Source organism: Plectropomus leopardus, chromosome 8 (assembly GCF_026936395.1).
Source record: "Plectropomus leopardus strain MGB_pleo_1.0 chromosome 8, ASM2693639v1, whole genome shotgun sequence".
Classification (NCBI taxonomy): Eukaryota; Metazoa; Chordata; class Actinopteri; order Perciformes; family Serranidae; genus Plectropomus; species Plectropomus leopardus.
The window spans coordinates 11057619-11076721 of NC_142183.1; the positions used below are offsets into that span (position 1 = coordinate 11057619).

At 39.4% G+C, this 19103-nt stretch overlaps 2 protein-coding genes across 3 annotated transcripts in view; both read left to right on the plus strand.

Moving 5' to 3' along the window:
* Nucleotides 1-519: 519 nt before the first annotated feature.
* On the plus strand, nt 520-4015 carry nkx3-2 (NK3 homeobox 2). The gene is made up of 2 exons (XM_042493770.2): nt 520-1194; nt 1912-4015. Exons 1-2 carry the CDS (start codon nt 822-824, stop codon nt 2334-2336), a joined length of 798 nt encoding a protein of 265 aa, XP_042349704.1. The 5' UTR covers nt 520-821; the 3' UTR covers nt 2337-4015.
* Nucleotides 4016-9633: 5618 nt separating this feature from the next.
* Nucleotides 9634-19103, plus strand: part of rab28 (RAB28, member RAS oncogene family) — a 37189-nt gene continuing 27719 nt past the window's right edge. For both annotated transcript variants that reach the window (XM_088080883.1, XM_042493243.2), the window contains exons 1-2: nt 9634-10079; nt 16325-16421. In XM_088080883.1, the coding sequence (XP_087937009.1) occupies nt 10005-10079; nt 16325-16421 (172 nt within the window). In that variant the 5' untranslated portion in view covers nt 9634-10004. The remainder of the gene's footprint in view (nt 10080-16324; nt 16422-19103) is intronic.

Here is a 19103-nt window from a genome sequence, read left to right on the forward strand (position 1 = left end):
CAAGGGTTAAGTAAAAAAAAAAAGGAAAAAAAGTTGACATATCTTACGAATTTATTGTCCTGGTGCTGCATTCGAGTGATGCGAGGAAAATTGGAGACACGAATTTCAGATTATTTTTCCACTTGTGTTGCTGCTAAAATTTGTTTTCTTTTGGTCGAAGACTTTTTACGCATGAGCCCTTTCTTTTTTTTCTGACTGCACAAACCTTAAACATTACCAGCACATATCAGTCTGCATTCCAGGCAAATTAAACCTTAATCATTAATCATAATCAAAAAGCCATGTTCTTATCAGAGAATGCACAGATACCGACTCCCGTTTTTTGAGGAACTTCCAGTTGAATTATTGTGTGTGGTTGCAGCCTGCATGTCAGTTCAGCCTCCAGTGAAAAACTTCAACCAAACATTTCTTAAACTTTTTCCCACTCGGTTGAAAGCAGCATGACGTAGTTTACAGTGGCCAATCGCGCAACGGCATCCCTCCTCTCCGGGCCAATAGGAGGCGACGAGGAGTGCCTGTCAGTCACAGGTGAGGGTGGATGGTAAAAAAAATTGGGTGAAAAGGGCCGGAGAGCGGAGCGAGCCCGGGCTGATGGCAGAGCTATGCGGAGGAGCAGCATCGTGCCTGTGGATGTAGCAGAAACTTTCCACGGCTTCTCCCGCGGGGATGCGACCAGGAACCAACACTGGAGGGAAACATTAAGCGCCAGCAAAGCTCCACGGAGGGAGTAGCCTAAAATGTGGATGAACTGACATTTACTCCTCTTTCCGGGGCCGGTTAAAGTACTCAATTTGAAGAAACCGAGCAAACTTTGTTTGAAAATGGCCGTTCGTGGCAACTCGCTGATGCCTTTCTCGATCCAAGCCATCCTGAACAAAAAGGACGACAGCAGACACTTGCCAGATTTGGACATGTGCTTCTCCAAGACGGCGTGCTGGAAAATATTTGGGGAGATGAACGGCGGGTCTCGGAGAGATGATGGGGAGGCTTGCGAGCCGACGACGGACCAGAAAAGCTACGACTCAGACTCGGGACTCAGCGACGACAACGACAGCAAGACTGCGGCCGCGTGCAAGTCGGAGAAAGACGGAGACCCCGCGTCGGATGTGCCGGAGGAGAGTTTGCAGGAGGAGACGGACCACGAGTCTGGAGCTGCGGAAAACGCAAAGAGTGACAGTGAGCCCAATAACGCGGGTGAGTAGTACAGAGAAAATGCAACTGTAAACAAAGTGTGGATCTCTGATTCTCAATGAAACATCTGGCTTTAAAACAAACAAGTCTGACTAAAAGAGTCCACTGCCCTCTTTGTACTGCAGTTTAATACTATTAGTGAAGTTTTTCAAAATCATAAGTAGTGCTCTGACTGGGTTATTGTAGGATATCAGGCCTGTTGACAAAATCTCAACGTGCTGCAACTTTTACGCACGAGTTTAGTTTTACGCATGATTATTGCTGGATTTTTCGGTATAGCACCATTTGTTATGGCTTTATTAGAGTCATTGGGGCTTTACGTTAATTTGTTTCGCATTGGCACAATTTAAATATGGACAAAAGTTATAAACTACCAGAAGCACTCGATTAATTAAAGCCCATTTTAAGGAAATAGACTAAATAGCACGTTTTGGTCTCAATGAAAACATTTTCTACTTGGATATGAAACCACAGCATCCAGTGATTTTTGGTTAATCAATGACGGTCCATATCAACATGATAAAACAGGAAATTAAAACAAACTTCAGTATAAATGTGTTCAATTTGGATTTTCCTTGTTTATGGTATCATAAACGTCCGAAAACACGCTCGAATTTCACTTGAAATGTGCACATGAACCTCCACCTGCATTAAAAAAAATAAACACAAGAATTCACGTGCATGTTGCATCCGCGTGTCCCCTCTCTCTCTCTCTCTCAGACTCCAGCACCCTGGACGAGAAGAGCCTGGACCAGCCCAAACAGCGGAAGAAGCGCTCCAGGGCCGCTTTCTCTCATGCGCAGGTCTTCGAGCTGGAGCGCCGCTTCAACCACCAGCGGTACCTGTCCGGGCCGGAGCGCGCGGACCTGGCGGCCTCCCTGAAGCTCACAGAGACTCAGGTGAAGATCTGGTTTCAGAACCGCCGGTACAAGACGAAACGCCGCCAGATGGCCGCCGATCTCATGGCGTCGACCCCAGCGGCCAAGAAGGTGGCGGTGAAAGTTCTGGTGCGGGACGACCAGAGACAGTACAGCCCGGGAGAGATCCTACGGCCCCCGCTGCTCTCCCTGCAGCCGTCCTACTATTACCCGTACGCCTACTGCCTCCCTGCATGGACACTGTCTGCGTGTGCGGGGAACCAGTGAGAACTCGGTGACTGTATTTATTCTTCTTTTGTTTGGTTATTTTTGCTCCAAGGACATCAAACTATATATATTTTTTGACAAGAGGATGAGACCCGAGGGGACTTTTAATCCGCCTGAAATGTTTTTCACATCCTCAAACATTTTAAAACCAACTAATTCTTTCATTTAGTAAGAGTCTGTCTCAAAGGAAGAAGACATTTCTCGTGCTTAATGCTACAAAATCAAAGCTGTAGTTGAGCGGGGAGACTGGACCTCCTTAATAAATGTCAGTAACCTCTGAAGAGTGACATAACATTTAAGTATTCCTCTCTTTGCTCGGGAGCCCCTCAAGGACCTCTGAAGCCCCCCGGACCCCGCTTTGGGAACCGGGAGGCCTAAACAGACTGAAAATGTCACCTTATGTTGGTTTCTATTTTACATGCGCCTTCCTACCTCTGCAGTGATTGGAAAATAGGCATATTCCATTGACTTTTTACATATTAACTGTCTCTGTTACAGGTTGTGTTTGTTTTTTTTCTTGCTGTGTTTGTAAAGGTAAGATATTTCAGCACTTTTTTGAGCTATATACATTACATTACTTCAATGTAAAAATGCATTATAGTGTGTACAGTGTCAGACTGAGAGGAGGCGGTTTCTTGTGTTACTGGCCTGAAAGTGATCTCGTGGCAGGAAGCAAAACAGACCCAACTTCTAATTGAAATGTACATGTGTTATTTGTGTTAAAGATGTTTAGATCGAAAAAAAACCCCATTAAAACATATCAGGCATTACTGTCATTTGGATGGAACTTTATTTTAAGGTTTTATTATCTAGTTTTTATAGCGGGACAGAGACATTTTTCTGTCAGATTTTTACCATTAGTTTGAAGAATTAACAACAAATTTACTATTCAAGAATACACTTGTTAAAATTAACTTTAATCTGAAAACGTAGTAAAAAAAAACAAAATTACATATTTACTATTACTAAACCTCGATTTCTTGTGCGAACGGATTAACCACGATGTTTGCGCACTTTTATTCTGACCAAATGGCATCTTAACGTTTGATTAAATTAAATTGGGCTGACATTTAAGGCTGAAAGGCATCTCAGCGTTTAAGTACATCGAATTTGGCCTACATTTAAGCCTGAAATTGTTAATGAACTCGTCTTTTGTTATCATTTTTCTCATTAGCAGGCTGGGTTAGGACAGCGTTTTGTTTTGGCATCACCATAGCCAAATACACAATAAATAAAAAGCGTCCATCCATCCATTTTTTTCTTTTCTTGCGCATTTTGCGTGTAAAACTGGTTTATTAATATCGAAATATTTTCTCCAAAAACTTTAACTTCCCCATGATGTTTGCGCTAAACCTTGAGACCCTGCAGATGTCATCTGGGCCACTATGGCTTCCTTCCCAAACACACCTGTCAAACAATGATGAATAGCTCTGTGATTCCCGGACAGGGCAAACTGACAGCTACCTTTAGGGCTACATGTCAACACAAGGAGAGGAGTATTTCGGGGTTAAGGAGGCCCATGTCACTGCGCCTAAATTTAAGTCAAAGAGGGAAGAGTTGGCAGATCGCAATTAGCTTCTTTTTATCGTACCTTAAGGCTTGTCTTTGTAATTTTAGGCCTAATACTGGAATTGAAGTATTAGGGGAGTAGCTGTTAGTCTGTCTCCACTAACAGCCTGGATGTTAAGTCGGGGTCAGTAGGGAGCTGCCGTGCTGCAGCCATATGTCTTTGGCCTTGTAGAATTACACCCCCTGCAGAAACTTACTGTAAGTAAAAGTACTAAAATATAAACGGTGGGCTATGTGCGAGGTGAGAGAAAATTAAGATGACAGATATCCAAGAAATCACGATTTTGGGAGCAAAAGTGTCACTTTTATGAGCTGAAACCAAGAAAGTACCAAATATCCAAACGAACAGAGGTGTCTTTATGAGGACACAGCAGGGAACATCTGTATTTCAGCCTTGACTGCACTGCGCAACGACTGCGTTTTTACGCACCAACACCCGGGTATATGTAGGGTTTCTATTTGGTTGATCAGCATCTTCTTTACACTATATACGGTCCTCATGAACGGCGCCTATATGTCCTAAAATCTGATCTCCTCGATGCAGGTACATAAGGCACCCGAGGCCATTTCCAGCGGTAGTGATGCTCCTCATTGGCTGCTCGGAGTCTTGAAGGACAGAGAAGGATACTGAGGAGTGGACCGTCCCACATAACTTCCTCTCATACCTGCATGTGCAGATATCTGATATAGAGAGGGCTGTTGTTCCTTTCAACCCACGATCGTTGAAATGCAAACACCCCCATCGGTTTGCATTTAGCCCATCGCAGCGTCTCCCCGTTGTTTCCTTTTTTTTTCATAATTCACTTGTAGTGCGTGGGAAATATTGTACGTATTAAATAGGCTGTGACTGTAAACCAGATGCTGACTTAGTTTTTTTTCTAATGGAAAAAAAAATCTAATTTAAAGGTAGACCAGAACAGAATATGTATTTTATTTGCACCTTATACTCACATATACTAAATCAAGTTCACACAAGTTAACTAGTTTTGTTCATATTTTTCAACAAAAATAAGCAATTTCTAGATTTTTTAAATGATTTATTATTTTCTTGTACTTGGAGAATGTGGTTTGGGAATTTCAATTTTGGGATAAAAGTAAATGCAGTTGCAGGAATTTTAATTTCCCTAACAGAAATGTAGTTCTCGCCCCAACTCCCTAGGATTTCTTAATTAATTTGATCTCTGTTGAAATGACACGCCACGAGCTCTTCGTTTCTGGCCTAAACTGAGTTGAGAATAATTCAGCCTTTTGCTCTCCACTTTCACTAATTAATAATTACGCTCATGCGCAAAGAGTCTCCACAGGCACTAAAAATGAGAGAAAATTGACATTTTGACACGTTACGAGTTTCGCTCTGTACAGCCGCGGCTCACTGACGGGGTCCTCCTCGTTATATAGTGGGTTGTATTTGAGTCTTTTTGTGGCGAAGCGACCGCAGAATGGTGCAACCTCAGAGGTTAATGGTTGATTGGTAATGGACATGTAAAATAACCGGATGTCTCCTGTAAATGCCCCTGTGAGTTAACGGTTTACCATCACATTACACTGCCAAAAATGTACATTTAACAAACTGTTTGAATGTGTTTCCTCAAATATTTTGTCAAAGACAGTCGGGTTTGCTAAAAATTCTTTTTGTATTTTTATTTATAAGGTAATCCGCCATATTTAAAGATTCACACTAACAAAAACACAGTGGGCTGAAAATTCAACAAATGACTAAAAACAAGTGATTTAGTTAAGACAAGCGACTGAATCACACTATGAGGTCTTAAAAAATAAAATATTAGCTATTAATTAATGCAATATTTTAAGAACCAATAATAGATTCATTTACTTAAAGACACTATTTATTTATTTTAGTAGCCTATATTAATAACAGATTATATATTTCTTCGCAACTTTTTACCAACATGATCGTAATAACAAACCATCAAATACAAACAAAACATTTGAAGTTATAAAATAGACAAATGTGTTTATATTCGAGCCCACTGATTTTCATGTGTTTGAATATGTTTATTTCGCACTAAAATATACTAACATCTTTATACACATACAGGCATACTAAGCCTATATGATATGGTCTTTATTTGCATAGACGTTCCTCATAATTATTTCAACTGGAGAACCAGTGTAGACCAATTAAATAAACTCTGTTCGAGTCATGCTTTTCAATATCATTGTCTCAAATATCGATAATTTTACAATAAAAAATAATCCGAAAATATTATTTTCGTATTTTCTTAATATCGACGCGTTTTCGGGGATCAATACAGTTAATTATGTTAAGGTAAACGGTCCGACAGTTCCTAGTGAATTCATTAATTTGTGTTTAATCACTCTATAGCTTTCTAATTAAGTGTAAAGGGATCAAGTGCTTTCTCTATTTGGGTGATGAGGTTTACGGTTACACTGAAGCAGTGAAATGAAAAGAAGTCATTGACTCTCTCTTTGCCTTGATCGTCTCTGCCTGAAACCTCTTTTAACAACAATTAGTTTTAATTTTCCCCCAAAGCTTTCTGTCCGGTTTGGAGCTGCTGTCAATCACACCCTCATGAGCATGTTTGAGTCCACTGACCTGACAGTGACTGCCACCTGCTTCAAAGTGGCCCAGGTGCAAATTCCTCTCCATCCCTCATGTTGCAGCGACATCCGTCCTCCTGCTCTGAAAAGCAAAGTGTGAAAGACGAGGACCAAGATTCAACCTTTGGCTTGTAAAACACCTCAGCTCACATTTTACAGAAAAAACTTCAAAACACACAAAAGACGAATTAAAGACGAATTAGAGACAAAGTGCCAAACACTATCACTACACACATGGATGAGTGGACTTTGGGGCATTTAGTGGAATGAGTTAAAACAGAAGAAAAGTCTAATTTTTGCGTGTGTGCATACAGTAAACAGCTCTTGATGGACATCACACCTCAGCTGCAGCTGAGGAAAAAAAAGTACACAGTGAAATATTTCTCTTCAAATACCTTTGTGTCCATTTCAGGTCATAGATAACAACTTTTAATGGTAAAATTATTGAAAAAAAATCATGTTTAATTGGATTGTATAGTCAAGGTCATTGACACAAAGGTTTATCTTTGTAATTAATAATGAATTTCTTACAGTTGCTCCACTGAACAATTTTGGTGTCAATGGTACAAAGTATATTAACCCTTTGAAACCTGGAGCGACATTACTTTTCTTGTGCTGCTTTCAGATGCCTTCAACAAGTATTTTAAGCAAACTGGTGTGATTTCTTTCAAAAACACGAAAAAAAGCCAACGAGCAATGCTCCATAATTTGCAAGAAATAAGATTTACAAAATTATATTTAAAAAAGCTATGGAAAAATGTATATGTAATTATCACAATCACATATTTGAAATATGTTAGAGAATTGTTGTTTGCCTTGTTTGTTTTTGTACCTTCTTTATCTTTTTTATTTTTGAATTTCTTTTTTTCAACACACAATTTTGGGTAATTTTCTTGTACTTTGTACTAATTTCTTGCTAATTATGGGCCATTTTTTATTTCAGTGCTCATTGCATTCTTCTTTTTTTTTTTTTAAGAAATCAGTTCATTTTGCTTGAGTTTCAAACTGTTAAATCTTTGAGATTCAAAGCTGAAAAATACAGAAAAACATGCACCATGATTAAAAATAAAAAATAATAAGAATTAAGTTTCTGTTTGGCAACAGTTCATTCAGATATTAATTCAACGAATCAAGACTCTTCAATTGCATTTTGTTTAAGTTTATATTCACCCCTGAGTCTTGAACTAATTAGGAAAAATAATTGTGGATAATTTATGAATACACTAGAGAGAAATGTGATAAAATAATTGTATTAAAATGTTCTGTTTTTGGCATTTCGTCTAAGACTGGAGTTAACGTTGCCAATAATAGTCATACTTCATTTGGTAAATACATCAGTGTGTCATTTAGAGCAATCACATTACACAGCTGGTAAGATATTCTTCTACACTGTGGTGAACTGGGAGACTGTTCAGCTGTGAATTTAGCAGTGGAAAAATGAAATATGTCTGTCTATCCATGATTAGGATGCCTCAGTAAGAACATTAACCTTTGAATGGTTGACTAACACTCAGAGTCTGTAATGATTTAAGAGCAAAAAAATCCTTAAAGGTGGCTCTAAGTGTTTGTTGGCCCTCGTCAGACATTTTCATTCAGGTGAACCGAAATCGTTCAGTCATAATCAGAAGAATTTTGACTCAGTATGACATGACCCACTACAGTGCACCTGTGTGTGTGTGTGTGTGTGTGTGTGTGTGTGTGTGTGTGTGTGTGTGAGTGTGTGTGTGTGTGAGTGTGTGTGTGTGTGAGTGTGTGTGAGGGGGAGATGAAAGACAGCCCATAGGATAACTTCAACTGTCTTGCATTTTACTGTTGGGAGTTCACTATAAATCTTTTATATTACAGATATCTAAAACAGCCAAAATGAATCTCCAGACAGCCAAAAATGGATTCTTAATAATAAGGTTTTATAGTGTTAATATATCATTGGAATCATAGCTTTATAAAATAGTTTAAAACAGATTTATGTTTTCAAGACTATTTGTGGAGGAACTGTATTAATTCTCAAACATGATTATTCCAGATCATGGACTAAACATTTTCTATACATTTGTTTGCATACAGGGGCACCCTTGTAAGTATGTGTGTGTGTGTGTGTGTGTGTGTGTATGAGAGAGAGAGAGCGAGAGAGAAGCAGAGAGAGAGAGATTATTTACGTTAACCTCCGCAACAATGTAACAAACATTCATGCCAATACATCTAATTTGAATTTGATTATTTAACAATTATCTAAAATTATATTTTAATTTTTGAACAAGAGACATGTAGTGGAGGTATTTCGATCCCCTACTCAAGTAAAAGTGGCAATCCTACAATAGACTTTAAAAATACATTATATTGATACTTACATGTTGATACATATATTTCTATTTTATTATAATCATATTTTATTAAATATATTCAAGTCTGCAAGTCTGTATGCGAAAACGATCTGTACAACTACTAATATGGACTTAATATTTAATACACATATGTTTGAGTATAGGGACACCCTCTGTGTGTGTGTGTGTGTGTGTGTGTGTGTGTGTGTGTGAGAGAGAGAGAGAGAGAGAGAGAGAGAGAGAGAGAGAGAAAGGAAGAGAAGTGTGTTTGTGTGTGTGTGTGTGTGTGTGTGTGTGTGTGAAAGAGGTGTGTATGTGTGTGAGAGATTAATTAACAGTTATCTTTAAAAAAAAAATGTTATTTAGAATCTTAAATAAGACACATAAAGTATTTGGATCCAATACTCAAGTATGTAAGTAGGCTCAGTAAGTAGTGATGCCACACTAGTCTATAAAAATAAACTACATTACATTCTGATATATTGCTACATATATATTATGGATTATTATTTCTAACATTTTGATGCTGTGTGGGTTAAGGTGGGGCTTTTAATGGCTTGATATACTGTTTGGTAGTTTATTGTATGGCAGTGCATCATATTTCATAGGCTGATCATATGTTTTGTGTGTAACTCTGATAATGCAAAATAGCTACAAAAACGCATAAAGTAGCAGAAATTCTTAACTAATACACAGACTTTAGTATTTCAGTACACAGTTACTTTAAATCAACGTTTAAAGCATAATATTTGAGTTGCGCTGCTCATGTTTTAATGCTCACACTTTGACCTTTGTTACCACGGCAACGAGAACGCGTCACACACAGGACGCGACCACAGCGCCGGTGACCGGGTTTCCGGTTCTGATCGTGAAGACAAAAGGCTTTATAGCGATACTAAAGACATTTACATACTGAAACGACAAATCGTGGCGTCCTGTTTGCTTCTCCGGTGGCTGTTTGTGTCTGTTTTAACCTAAAATCAGAGCACGCGGAGGCAGCAGTGAGAGTGGATCACGCCGAGCAGCGCAGCACTGTTGTGTTAGCTGAGTCAAAATGGCGTCTGCGTGCCCACTCAACACTCGTTTAATCCATCTGTGATTAGCTCGATAACTGCATTTAGCCAGCCCGTGACTGTTTTCTGGTGGTTTCGGTCCGGTTTCCCACGCTGACACAGCCGGAGCTGATTTCAGCGTCATGTCGGACTCGGAGGAGGACAGCCAGGACAGGCAGCTCAAAATTGTAGTGATCGGAGACGGTGCGTGTGGGAAGGTGAGACCATCACGGACACACACACACAACTTAAACACGCGAAACGTTACTGGAGATATGCATTTAAGTCTGAATTCAACACAGACAGGGGGCTATAGTCTGTTGCACGACGGGTTGGTCGGTTTCTGTTTACGTTGCACATCCTGACGTTGCTCAGGCTTCACAATCACCATGGCGACAGACGCGGATGTAGCTAAGATAGCTAACTGCTAATAACATCCAAGCTTACAGACAGCACAATGCGGTATAAATAACGTAACTGTTACAAGGTGTGGTTTGGCATTATAGCGTAGACACTGTCTTTCTCTAACAAGTTTGCTTTAGCTTTTATTATAGACGTTTAAAGCAAAAATCTATATTAAAACAACTGGCTGTAAACTATACAACAAAATCTGCAATATCTCAACTTAAATGCTGTGTAACTCGATGAGTCTGTCACTAATTTGAGCAAAACAATATCTAAGTCTAAAGCATGCCCACACTGTTAAATCTGACAAATTCTTAAATTACTCTTGGTAACCGATTGCATTGAAAAAGAATATATATATATGACTACAATTTTAGTTTGTGTTTACTTTATGTATTTGTGTTATGTTTACTTGCAATTTAACTGTATTTACCTAATTTTGTGAAGATGCTGCAACTTAAAAGTGACAAGTGAAATGACCTTTTTCTTTCGAAGTGTTAGCAACTTCAGTTATCCATGTTAGTCTGACTTAACTTGATCGTGACAAGGAGGATTTTACCAATGAAGTTAGGAGATCTGCAAGTTCTGTTTTCTCAATATGTTTAAGAAAATACAAATATGATTGACTGGTTTGCAACCAGCAGAATACAGATATATAGCAGTGTACTTGGTTTACTGAAGTTGCTAAAACTCAGAAAGGTTAATTTAGTGAAGCTTGTCATTTTCAAGTTGCAACAACTCCACAATATAAACATAAATTAAGATCTATAGTTATATTTACTTACATTTTTCAAGGCAATTTGTCTACATATAAAAAAAGTGAAATCAGCTTGTCACATTTTCAGTGCAGATGTCCAGTTTTGGGAGACAATTGTCCATGCTTTTAAGTACTGAAAAGCATAGGCTGAAGAACAATATAAAAACACATATTATAATAAAATTTCCATTTTAGTTCTCCACATTCTTTTTTTCATAACCATATATATATATATATATATATATATATATATATATATATTTTATTTTTTATTTTTTAAATTTCGGTTGTTATCAAAATAGGAGGAGACATGACAAAAGTCCATATGGTGGAGGGAGATTCATGAAATTTCAGATGGGACTTGATGTCAAAAGGGAAGAGATGCTAAAAGGGGTAACTCTGTAATCATGACAAAAGGTCTGTCTGAGCACAAGCATGAGCAGCTAATAAGTATCCCAAAACTGATAAGATGTACAATTATACATAATACAATGAGTGTTTCTGACGTTGCTTATCCCCGCTGATGTCAGGTTGAGGACGAAGGTGTCAGTCATGGCTTGTGATGACTGAATTATTAGAGGAGAGTATTGTATGAAAAGAATTGAAAAAATCTGAATACTATTTAATGGACGTGATGGAAATGTGTTTCTAAAATGGCCTGTGGACTAAAAACGGCAGCTTCAGAAACTCAGAATTAGTCATTGTGATGACTGCGTGGTAAAGTAAACATAAATGTTAGGATGAGTAGACAAACAAATCACACAGAGCAGGAACTGCTCCCGATGAAAATGTACACACTTTTTTTTCTAAAGTACTTCTGTGGGGAAAAAAAGTCATCACCTTAAAAGCAGTTTGTCATTCTTAAGTCTATCTTGAAAATCCTGTTTTACAAAGTGGACAGACGTGTTGCTTTTAATTCGGTCTCAAAGATAGCATTATGGATTAAAACCTGGCACAAATCCGTCGTTCTAAACCTGTTATGGCTGCCCAGCCCTTAATCCACGCTGCATGTGGTATTGAATGTAGTTGTAGGCTACGTGCCGGTAGTGCTGTGTTTATAGAAACTGAGGCCATTAGCTTACACTGTGCAGAAATTGGTAACATAATAAAATAACCCCATATAAATGAGCCTAACCATATTCATCACTGATGTGTTGCCTGCTTTTAGGATTTATGAGACTTAAAATGAAACAGACAAGCACATAACAACAACTTCATTTTTCCATTTTAAGACATTTTGCCAAAATAAAATTAGAATTTTAATGGTGCTGAATAGGAAGTGTAGCAAGATGATGAATTTTCACAGTCTCTACATTTGTCGCACACTTTGGAGCTGCAGCTCCCGCACAGTGTGTAAAACACTGCACTGTGCAGTATTACACAGAGTATGACAGTTTCTCAGCCTGGCTCTTGCAGCTGGTGGTTGTTTTCCATCAGTGTACCTCTCTTCTCCTGGCCAAGGACCCCTGTATGCATTTGGCTCCAGAGCGAGGCCCCATTTAAGAAAATTATGTCTGGACAGCCCATATGAGAAATGTTTCTGTTTTCTCATTTAATAGAATAAAATAACAAAGAGTCATGTGTGACAACTTAGTTTTATGAACGTCTAAAATGTGAACAAATATACAGGGTTCCCATGGGCATGGAAAACCTGGAAAAGTTATGGCGTTCCACATTTTATCTTCCAGGCCTGGAAACGTCGTGGAATTAGAAAAATCAATTTTAGCTATGGAAAAATCATAACATTTTTATTGTATATTATTAAATCTTTATAGTATACCAATCTGCGGATAAGCTTCCACATAATGTAACATAACAGCGGATTAGGTTTTTGTAGCTGTTGACTTAACGTAGCTCTAATATGCATGGATGCATGAAGCTTTGTTTAAAATCACGTACTTTATATTCTCCCTGCGTTCAGTCTGTCACTCCACCTATGCCAGTTAGCTGGAATTATGTTTGAATCTGATGAAAATAATGCGACCGTGTGATTTAACATGCAGGTTATTGAATCCTGAAGTTTCCATGCCTATGCCCTTCTACTAATAAAGTGTACTGCATTTTTGAGATGGAGCAGTTGACATGGGCAGCGCAGGGAGTTCAACTGTCACTTGGACCACCAATGCACACTTTTGTTTCATTTTTAACTGCTCTGAAAGTAGATTGTGGTAGTTTACAGGTATGGAGCTTTGTTTGTTTGTTTCTTTTTTTGTTAAATAAATGAACCAATGGGCAAACTGAACAGTTAACACTCTGGGAGCTCTACCTCTTTGTGTCCATGGACCGCCTATAATAATATCACTAAAATTTTGGGGAAAGTATATTCAGTTGTAGTTGTGTTACACATGAAATTTTCATTTTGGGTCCTTGAGAAGTCAATGGAAAGTTTTGAAATTTTGCCTATGAACCCTGAATACTGTACTTTTTGTTGGTGCATTGTGTCTTTGTTAAATCTACGCACGCTGTAGGACGGCTGTAAGTCGCTTTCAAAACTACTGAACTGAGTCATTCAGTATGTTGATATAGTATGAAGAAGTAGATTAAAAAGGCCCAACTTACATCCACACCAGTGGAATATTTTCCCTGTCACACCAAACAATCATTTGCAGCAAAGCAAGGAGGTTGTCATGACAATTCAGCTACGGTTCTTCTTCACTGCAACTCGAGTCCTCGAATGAATGAGTGTGAATGTGCGGCAGCGACGTCAAGTGCTTTTCAGCTACACATCCCCTCTCCTAACTAATCTCTCCTTCCTCTGGGAGAAAGAAAATGAATGTAGCAGTAATGTTGAGACGCGATGAGAAAAATGAATGTTCTCATTCTGGAGAGTCGACATTTTCTTTTGGGGGAGGGGGTGCGGAGAACACACACAACTCAGTTCCCAGTAGATACGCTACATTAATAACCCTCCTCACACTGCTGCCAGGTGTCAGCTCGTCACTGTCTGAATGACTTACCTGCTTGTCTGTTTTGGGCAGAAAACAGGAGCCCTGCCCCCCATTTTGAGTAGGCACCACTGACTGACATCTTGAATGCCGTTTCCCCCCTTATTAATGTCAATTTGCTGAGCAAATTGCAATCGGATCAGTTTTTCTTGGACAGCAGTTTCGGTGGTATTTTTGCTTGTGGTTGGTTGTCCATTCAGAAATACAGGGAGATGTGGGACGGCTTGTCCACCTGAGCAAGATGTTTTTAAAATACGGAGTCTCACATTTAGCCAGGCTCGTAAGGTGCCGAGCCTAACGTACACACAGGTCTATTTTTCAACCTGAGTTAGAAGCCTCTCAGTTTTTTTTCTGAGTATTTGCTCTCTAAGAAGCAGCTTTAGGTTCAGATCCTGCACATTAATGATGCTGCTTCCCAGAAATGTTATTTACAGTCAAACATTTATATCTGTCTTAACTGTTTAAGCAGAAAAAAGAGCCGGTTTTTGATGCGATGCTGCAAAAATGCGCTGCATCTCTCATCTGAGTTGCATCACATGGACACAGTCAGCGTGCCATATTTTTTTCCCTCTCTCTCAGTTTCTTGTTTCAGTAGAACTTCCCCCATTTCCCGGCATCGGTATCACTGGTGACCCTGTGCTGTTCTCTGTTGGAGTGTCAGGATTACGCCAGCTTTTACATTCGCTGGTTAGTTCCAATTGTACGTTGGAAAAAAAGGACTACGTCGAGGGAGGAGAGCCAAGCTACTGGAATGCCAAGACAAATGGCCGACTAGGCCAACGCGAGCATGTGGAATAAATTTTTGCTGTCCGAGCTTGTTATTCCTGTGTTGTCAGTGATTGTTTGGGCTACTTAAATGGCCGATTTTCTCCTTGTTGCGTCAGTCACCTCCAGTAATTTTTCAGTCACTCTCGAGCCTGTGACATGCTCCACAGGCTGAGATTAAAAAAGTCTGTAGGTGAGTGAACTTTTAAAAGAATTAGGTGGATCAAACTTTATTCTGCACCTTGAAGGAAATGTTAATAAAAAAAAGCCACTAGGAAAATCCAGAGTTACACATTAATCAAAAGATTATATTTAAATATCCAAGCAAAAAAACAAACATAGAAATTTGAAATTAAAGGTAGCACCCATTATGACAAATCAATACCTCAAAAGCCAAATAGACTCTTGTTTACTTGAAGATTTTGTGGGTTTTTCTTCTGTTATTAGATTGTGTCTTCCCTGGGGTAATTTGAAAGAAACACAGTCTTATTCAAAACATTATTGAGCTAAACTTTCTGAGCCTGAATGGAGGTAGATAAGGACATCAGCTCAAGTGAAAGCTTAGTGGATTGAAAGAAAGAATCTAGTTTTAAATCCTCTAACCCTCAGTGAGTGGCAAGCACCATGTTAAAATGCATTTGCTGCCACATGAACACTCAGGGAATCCCATTGCTTCACTTTGCTGTTGTGTTTATGTAAGCACACTGCTCTAAAGATAGCTAATAGACATTCAGCACTTCATTTTTTTCCCCATCCTCATCCATCAAAATGAATTAAACTTGGCATGTCAAGCCCGCGCTATGAATTCCCATGGATTTCAGGAGAGCCCCTAACATGCTATTTTTTTCCCTCCTCAAACACAACAGTGACAGTTGATGGAGGCTTTATAATTTGTGGCAATTATTAGGTCTGCAGTCTGTAGACATGACATACTCCCGACACCTGTTTTTGTAATTCACGCTGATTTTCACTGTCACAGCCGCGGCTGAGTGGTGAGACGGCAGGGAGAAGGCAGACAATTACATCAGCGCACCTTTCAGTCAATCGCAGAGTTTTTGAAGGTGCTTAAAATGGATTTGTAATAATAAAATTAATGTCCCGCAGCTCATACGTCAAGACTGCATCGCTTAAGAGTTATGGCTGTTGTGGAAAAGAATTGCCTGGAACTGTTGAATTATACGCTTGTATTTTTAGAAATATTAAATGAAATATTGTAAAAAGCTTACTCTGGCGTTTGGTCAGCGTTAATGAAATCAGTTTTTCTACTTCTGCTCACCACCAAAATATCACTTTTTCAGGAAGTTCTTTAATATGCTGTGTATTTTCTCTGGATGAAGTTTTGCTGCATCTTGCATTTTGCCCCGCGTCAAGCTGTGATTTTAACTAATTTTTTTGTGTTATGCACATATGTGTGAATACTGTTTACAATGCAAATACTACGCACTGAATCAATGTTTCTGCTTTATCCTGACAGCATTTTCTTTTTAAAACACTTAGCTGCTTTAAATGACATATTTTTAGCCATGTTGATTGCCGCAGAGGGGCTCTGGCACTCGCTCACCGTGTCTCTCGCCTTGTCTCTCTGTTTCAGACATCACTCGCCACCAGGTTTGCGCAGGAGGCCTTTGGGAAGCAGTACAAACAAACCATCGGCCTGGATTTCTTTCTAAAGAGAATAAGCCTTCCAGGTGAGACACCGTCATAATCTTTTGGAGTGCTCGCTTGCTCTGAAAGTCAGCACGGATGCACATGTTGCACAAGACTTATTAATTCAGTGAAATACAGATGATATGTATTTGGCTAGACTAACTTTTCATGGTTGTTTGTACTACTTTGATATCGACTTTCAGGTTTTGGATGTACTTTACATGATCGGTGTTAAAAAGATCCAGAATATTAATTGAAAGTCAAACAAAGAGGCCTGTTGTTCCGTCTTCCTGTCATATTTGTATTTCTCATATTTTCTGGCGCTGTTCATATTTTCTCGTCCCACCATTTCCAGGCAGAGTTTGTTCTTCAGGTTAACTCAGGAGCTGAATGTGTCTTTTCTGGTAGCTCCTCATTGTAGAGTGTCTGCCACTTCTCAGGCTTATTCACTCTGAAAGCTCTTCTCTCCAGAGCAAACAGCACACTTTTTTTTTTTTCTGACTCCACAAGGCCAATGGACAGCTTATGTCCAAACGGGCGAGCCTTGCTCATAATTCTGCAGGCACCGTACAGAGTAAATACATTAACATTTTATATCCATATCGTTGAAGCCCAAGTTCAACTGATCTTTGTCCTGCACCACATAAAGCATCCATGTTCTTATTTGTTTGTGTTGAACCCGCAGAAATAAAGCCACACTCTGTATCCCCCTTAGATCTGTAAAATAAATGTTTATTGACTAATGCTATATTTAGACGAAAGCACTCCATTTTTACTTCCTACCATGTGAAATAGGGATTTTCAGCATTTTAAAAGGCATTTCTATAAAGTCTGCCAAGGCCTGAGCTCCAGAAATCTGCAAAGTGCCTCCATTCTTTCATTACTAATAAAACAACATTAAGCGAGGGCAAATTAAGTGCTAAAAGTAAAAGTTATGCTGATTTGTGAGTTGGCTGAAGGATCCTATTTTGATTTTGTGTCAGTTTCAGCTTATGAGACTTAGGCGAACTAAACCCCCAAAAATGTTGTGGTGGAGTCAGGATGAAAAGAGCCAACCATAAGCACAGGCTGGGCTCGAAACGTCTCAATGCGAACTCGAACAAACGCTGTTAATCGTCTGACTTCTCTTTCCAGTAAGTTTCCTGAAATAATCACTGATCTCTCCGGCGTTAAACTGGAACCTTTGTTGAAATACATGTCTGTATCGCCGGGGCAGCAACAACACCGCGTCCAACACCGGAGTTGTTAAATGGCCCATTTTCTGGGGAATTGGGTGTTGATGAGCTGATGAAGAGGAGGGTGGCTCTGCGAGCTGGGTGGTCCCAAACTTCGTTAGGACCCCCACCCTGCCTTGTATTGGAGAGGTTGTGTGGCTCTCCGGGTCTCTGTGGGGCTGTAAGGGTCTTTTGCAGCAGGGGGGAGAGTAGCCTATAGCCAGCGTTGGCCCCTCTCACCATGAAGGCCCAGCTTGTCAAACTTAATGTACATTTTCCAACGCAGGGAGAGGTGAGGCGAGGCCGACTGGCACACAACAGCCTCCTCTGTGTGTGCTTTTTATAACAATACCTCTTCCAGATGTCTCTGCCAAACCAGTGAGGTGCAGGCGGTGAAAGGGATTGACTCAAGGTGAAGTTCACTTGATAAATTCTCTGAGTTTCAGATGCTTCTTTGCAGAGGTAGGATCAAGTCATTGTTTTGCAAGTTACAAGTATGTCTCATGTCTTTGCACGAGTCAAGTGCCAAGTCCTAAACCAGGGTTTCCACAGCATAAGGCAAGATAGATTTCAGACTTTTAAACACCTTTTAATGTCAATCACAATCAAATTTAACACCAATATTAACATAACCAGAATTAAAGGAAAAAACAAAACTAAACAATTACTTGCCCGGATGTTTATTGTAACATAAAATATGACTTCTTTGTTCAAGTTAAAAAGTTAGATGATCAACTCTATTTTTTAAAAAAAAAATTTGAGTTGAAAATGTGGAAAACAATTAACAATTAACTCGCAGGAACCTTAAAAGCTTTGAGTTTCAGGTACTAAACAAGTCAAAATGTGCTCTCCGCCAAATTTAATGCCATGTTAACAACAGAGTAACAATGTATTAAATGTACTATTATCATGACTGCTTTTTAAAATGTGTACTTATTTGTTAAAAAAAGTTTGACTCAAGTCATGAAATTTGTGACTTGAGTCTATGTCGTGACGAGTCCACTCTGCTGCTTTGTCTGTGTCCACTTTACATCACACAAATTTGACAATTACATGATCAAAGCGTCTTTTGCTGACCCTTTTAAGGTTCATCTTTCGGGCTCAAGCGTTGAACTTCTTGGAAAGCAGAAGCAGAAAAATTCTGAGCTCTGTTGATTCAGCGTGAATCTTTGAGACATAAATAATGTGCAGCCATGGTGGATGGGTGGGGATGGCTCTTTATAACACCAAGGAGCCGTTATTCATTGCACTCCTCAATGTAGCTTTACATTGACACTGTATAGTCTAGATGTAGTGACTGTGAACCTCAGCGTTTCCTTCCCTTGCTTTAAAAAGGGGACTTATGAAGGGGTTGAGTCGTCCAGCCGTGTCCACAGTGTACGCTCTGCTCCCCATCGCCGCTGCAGCCCAGTGCCGGGCCCTCATCACACTAACATAAACTCCTCGCTGTCTGGTCCTCCCTCCTCCTTTTTTTTTTTTTTTGTAACTTTTTTTTTCAACCACCCCTTT

Excerpts from the sequence above, each read along its gene's own strand:
- nkx3-2 (XM_042493770.2), top strand. The coding sequence starts at position 822 with ATGGCCGTTCGTGGCAACTCGCTGATGCCTTTCTCGATCCAAGCCATC. Across the intron at positions 1,195-1,911 it reads CAGTGAGCCCAATAACGCGG|ACTCCAGCACCCTGGACGAG; the intron begins GTGAGTAGTACA and ends TCTCTCTCTCAG.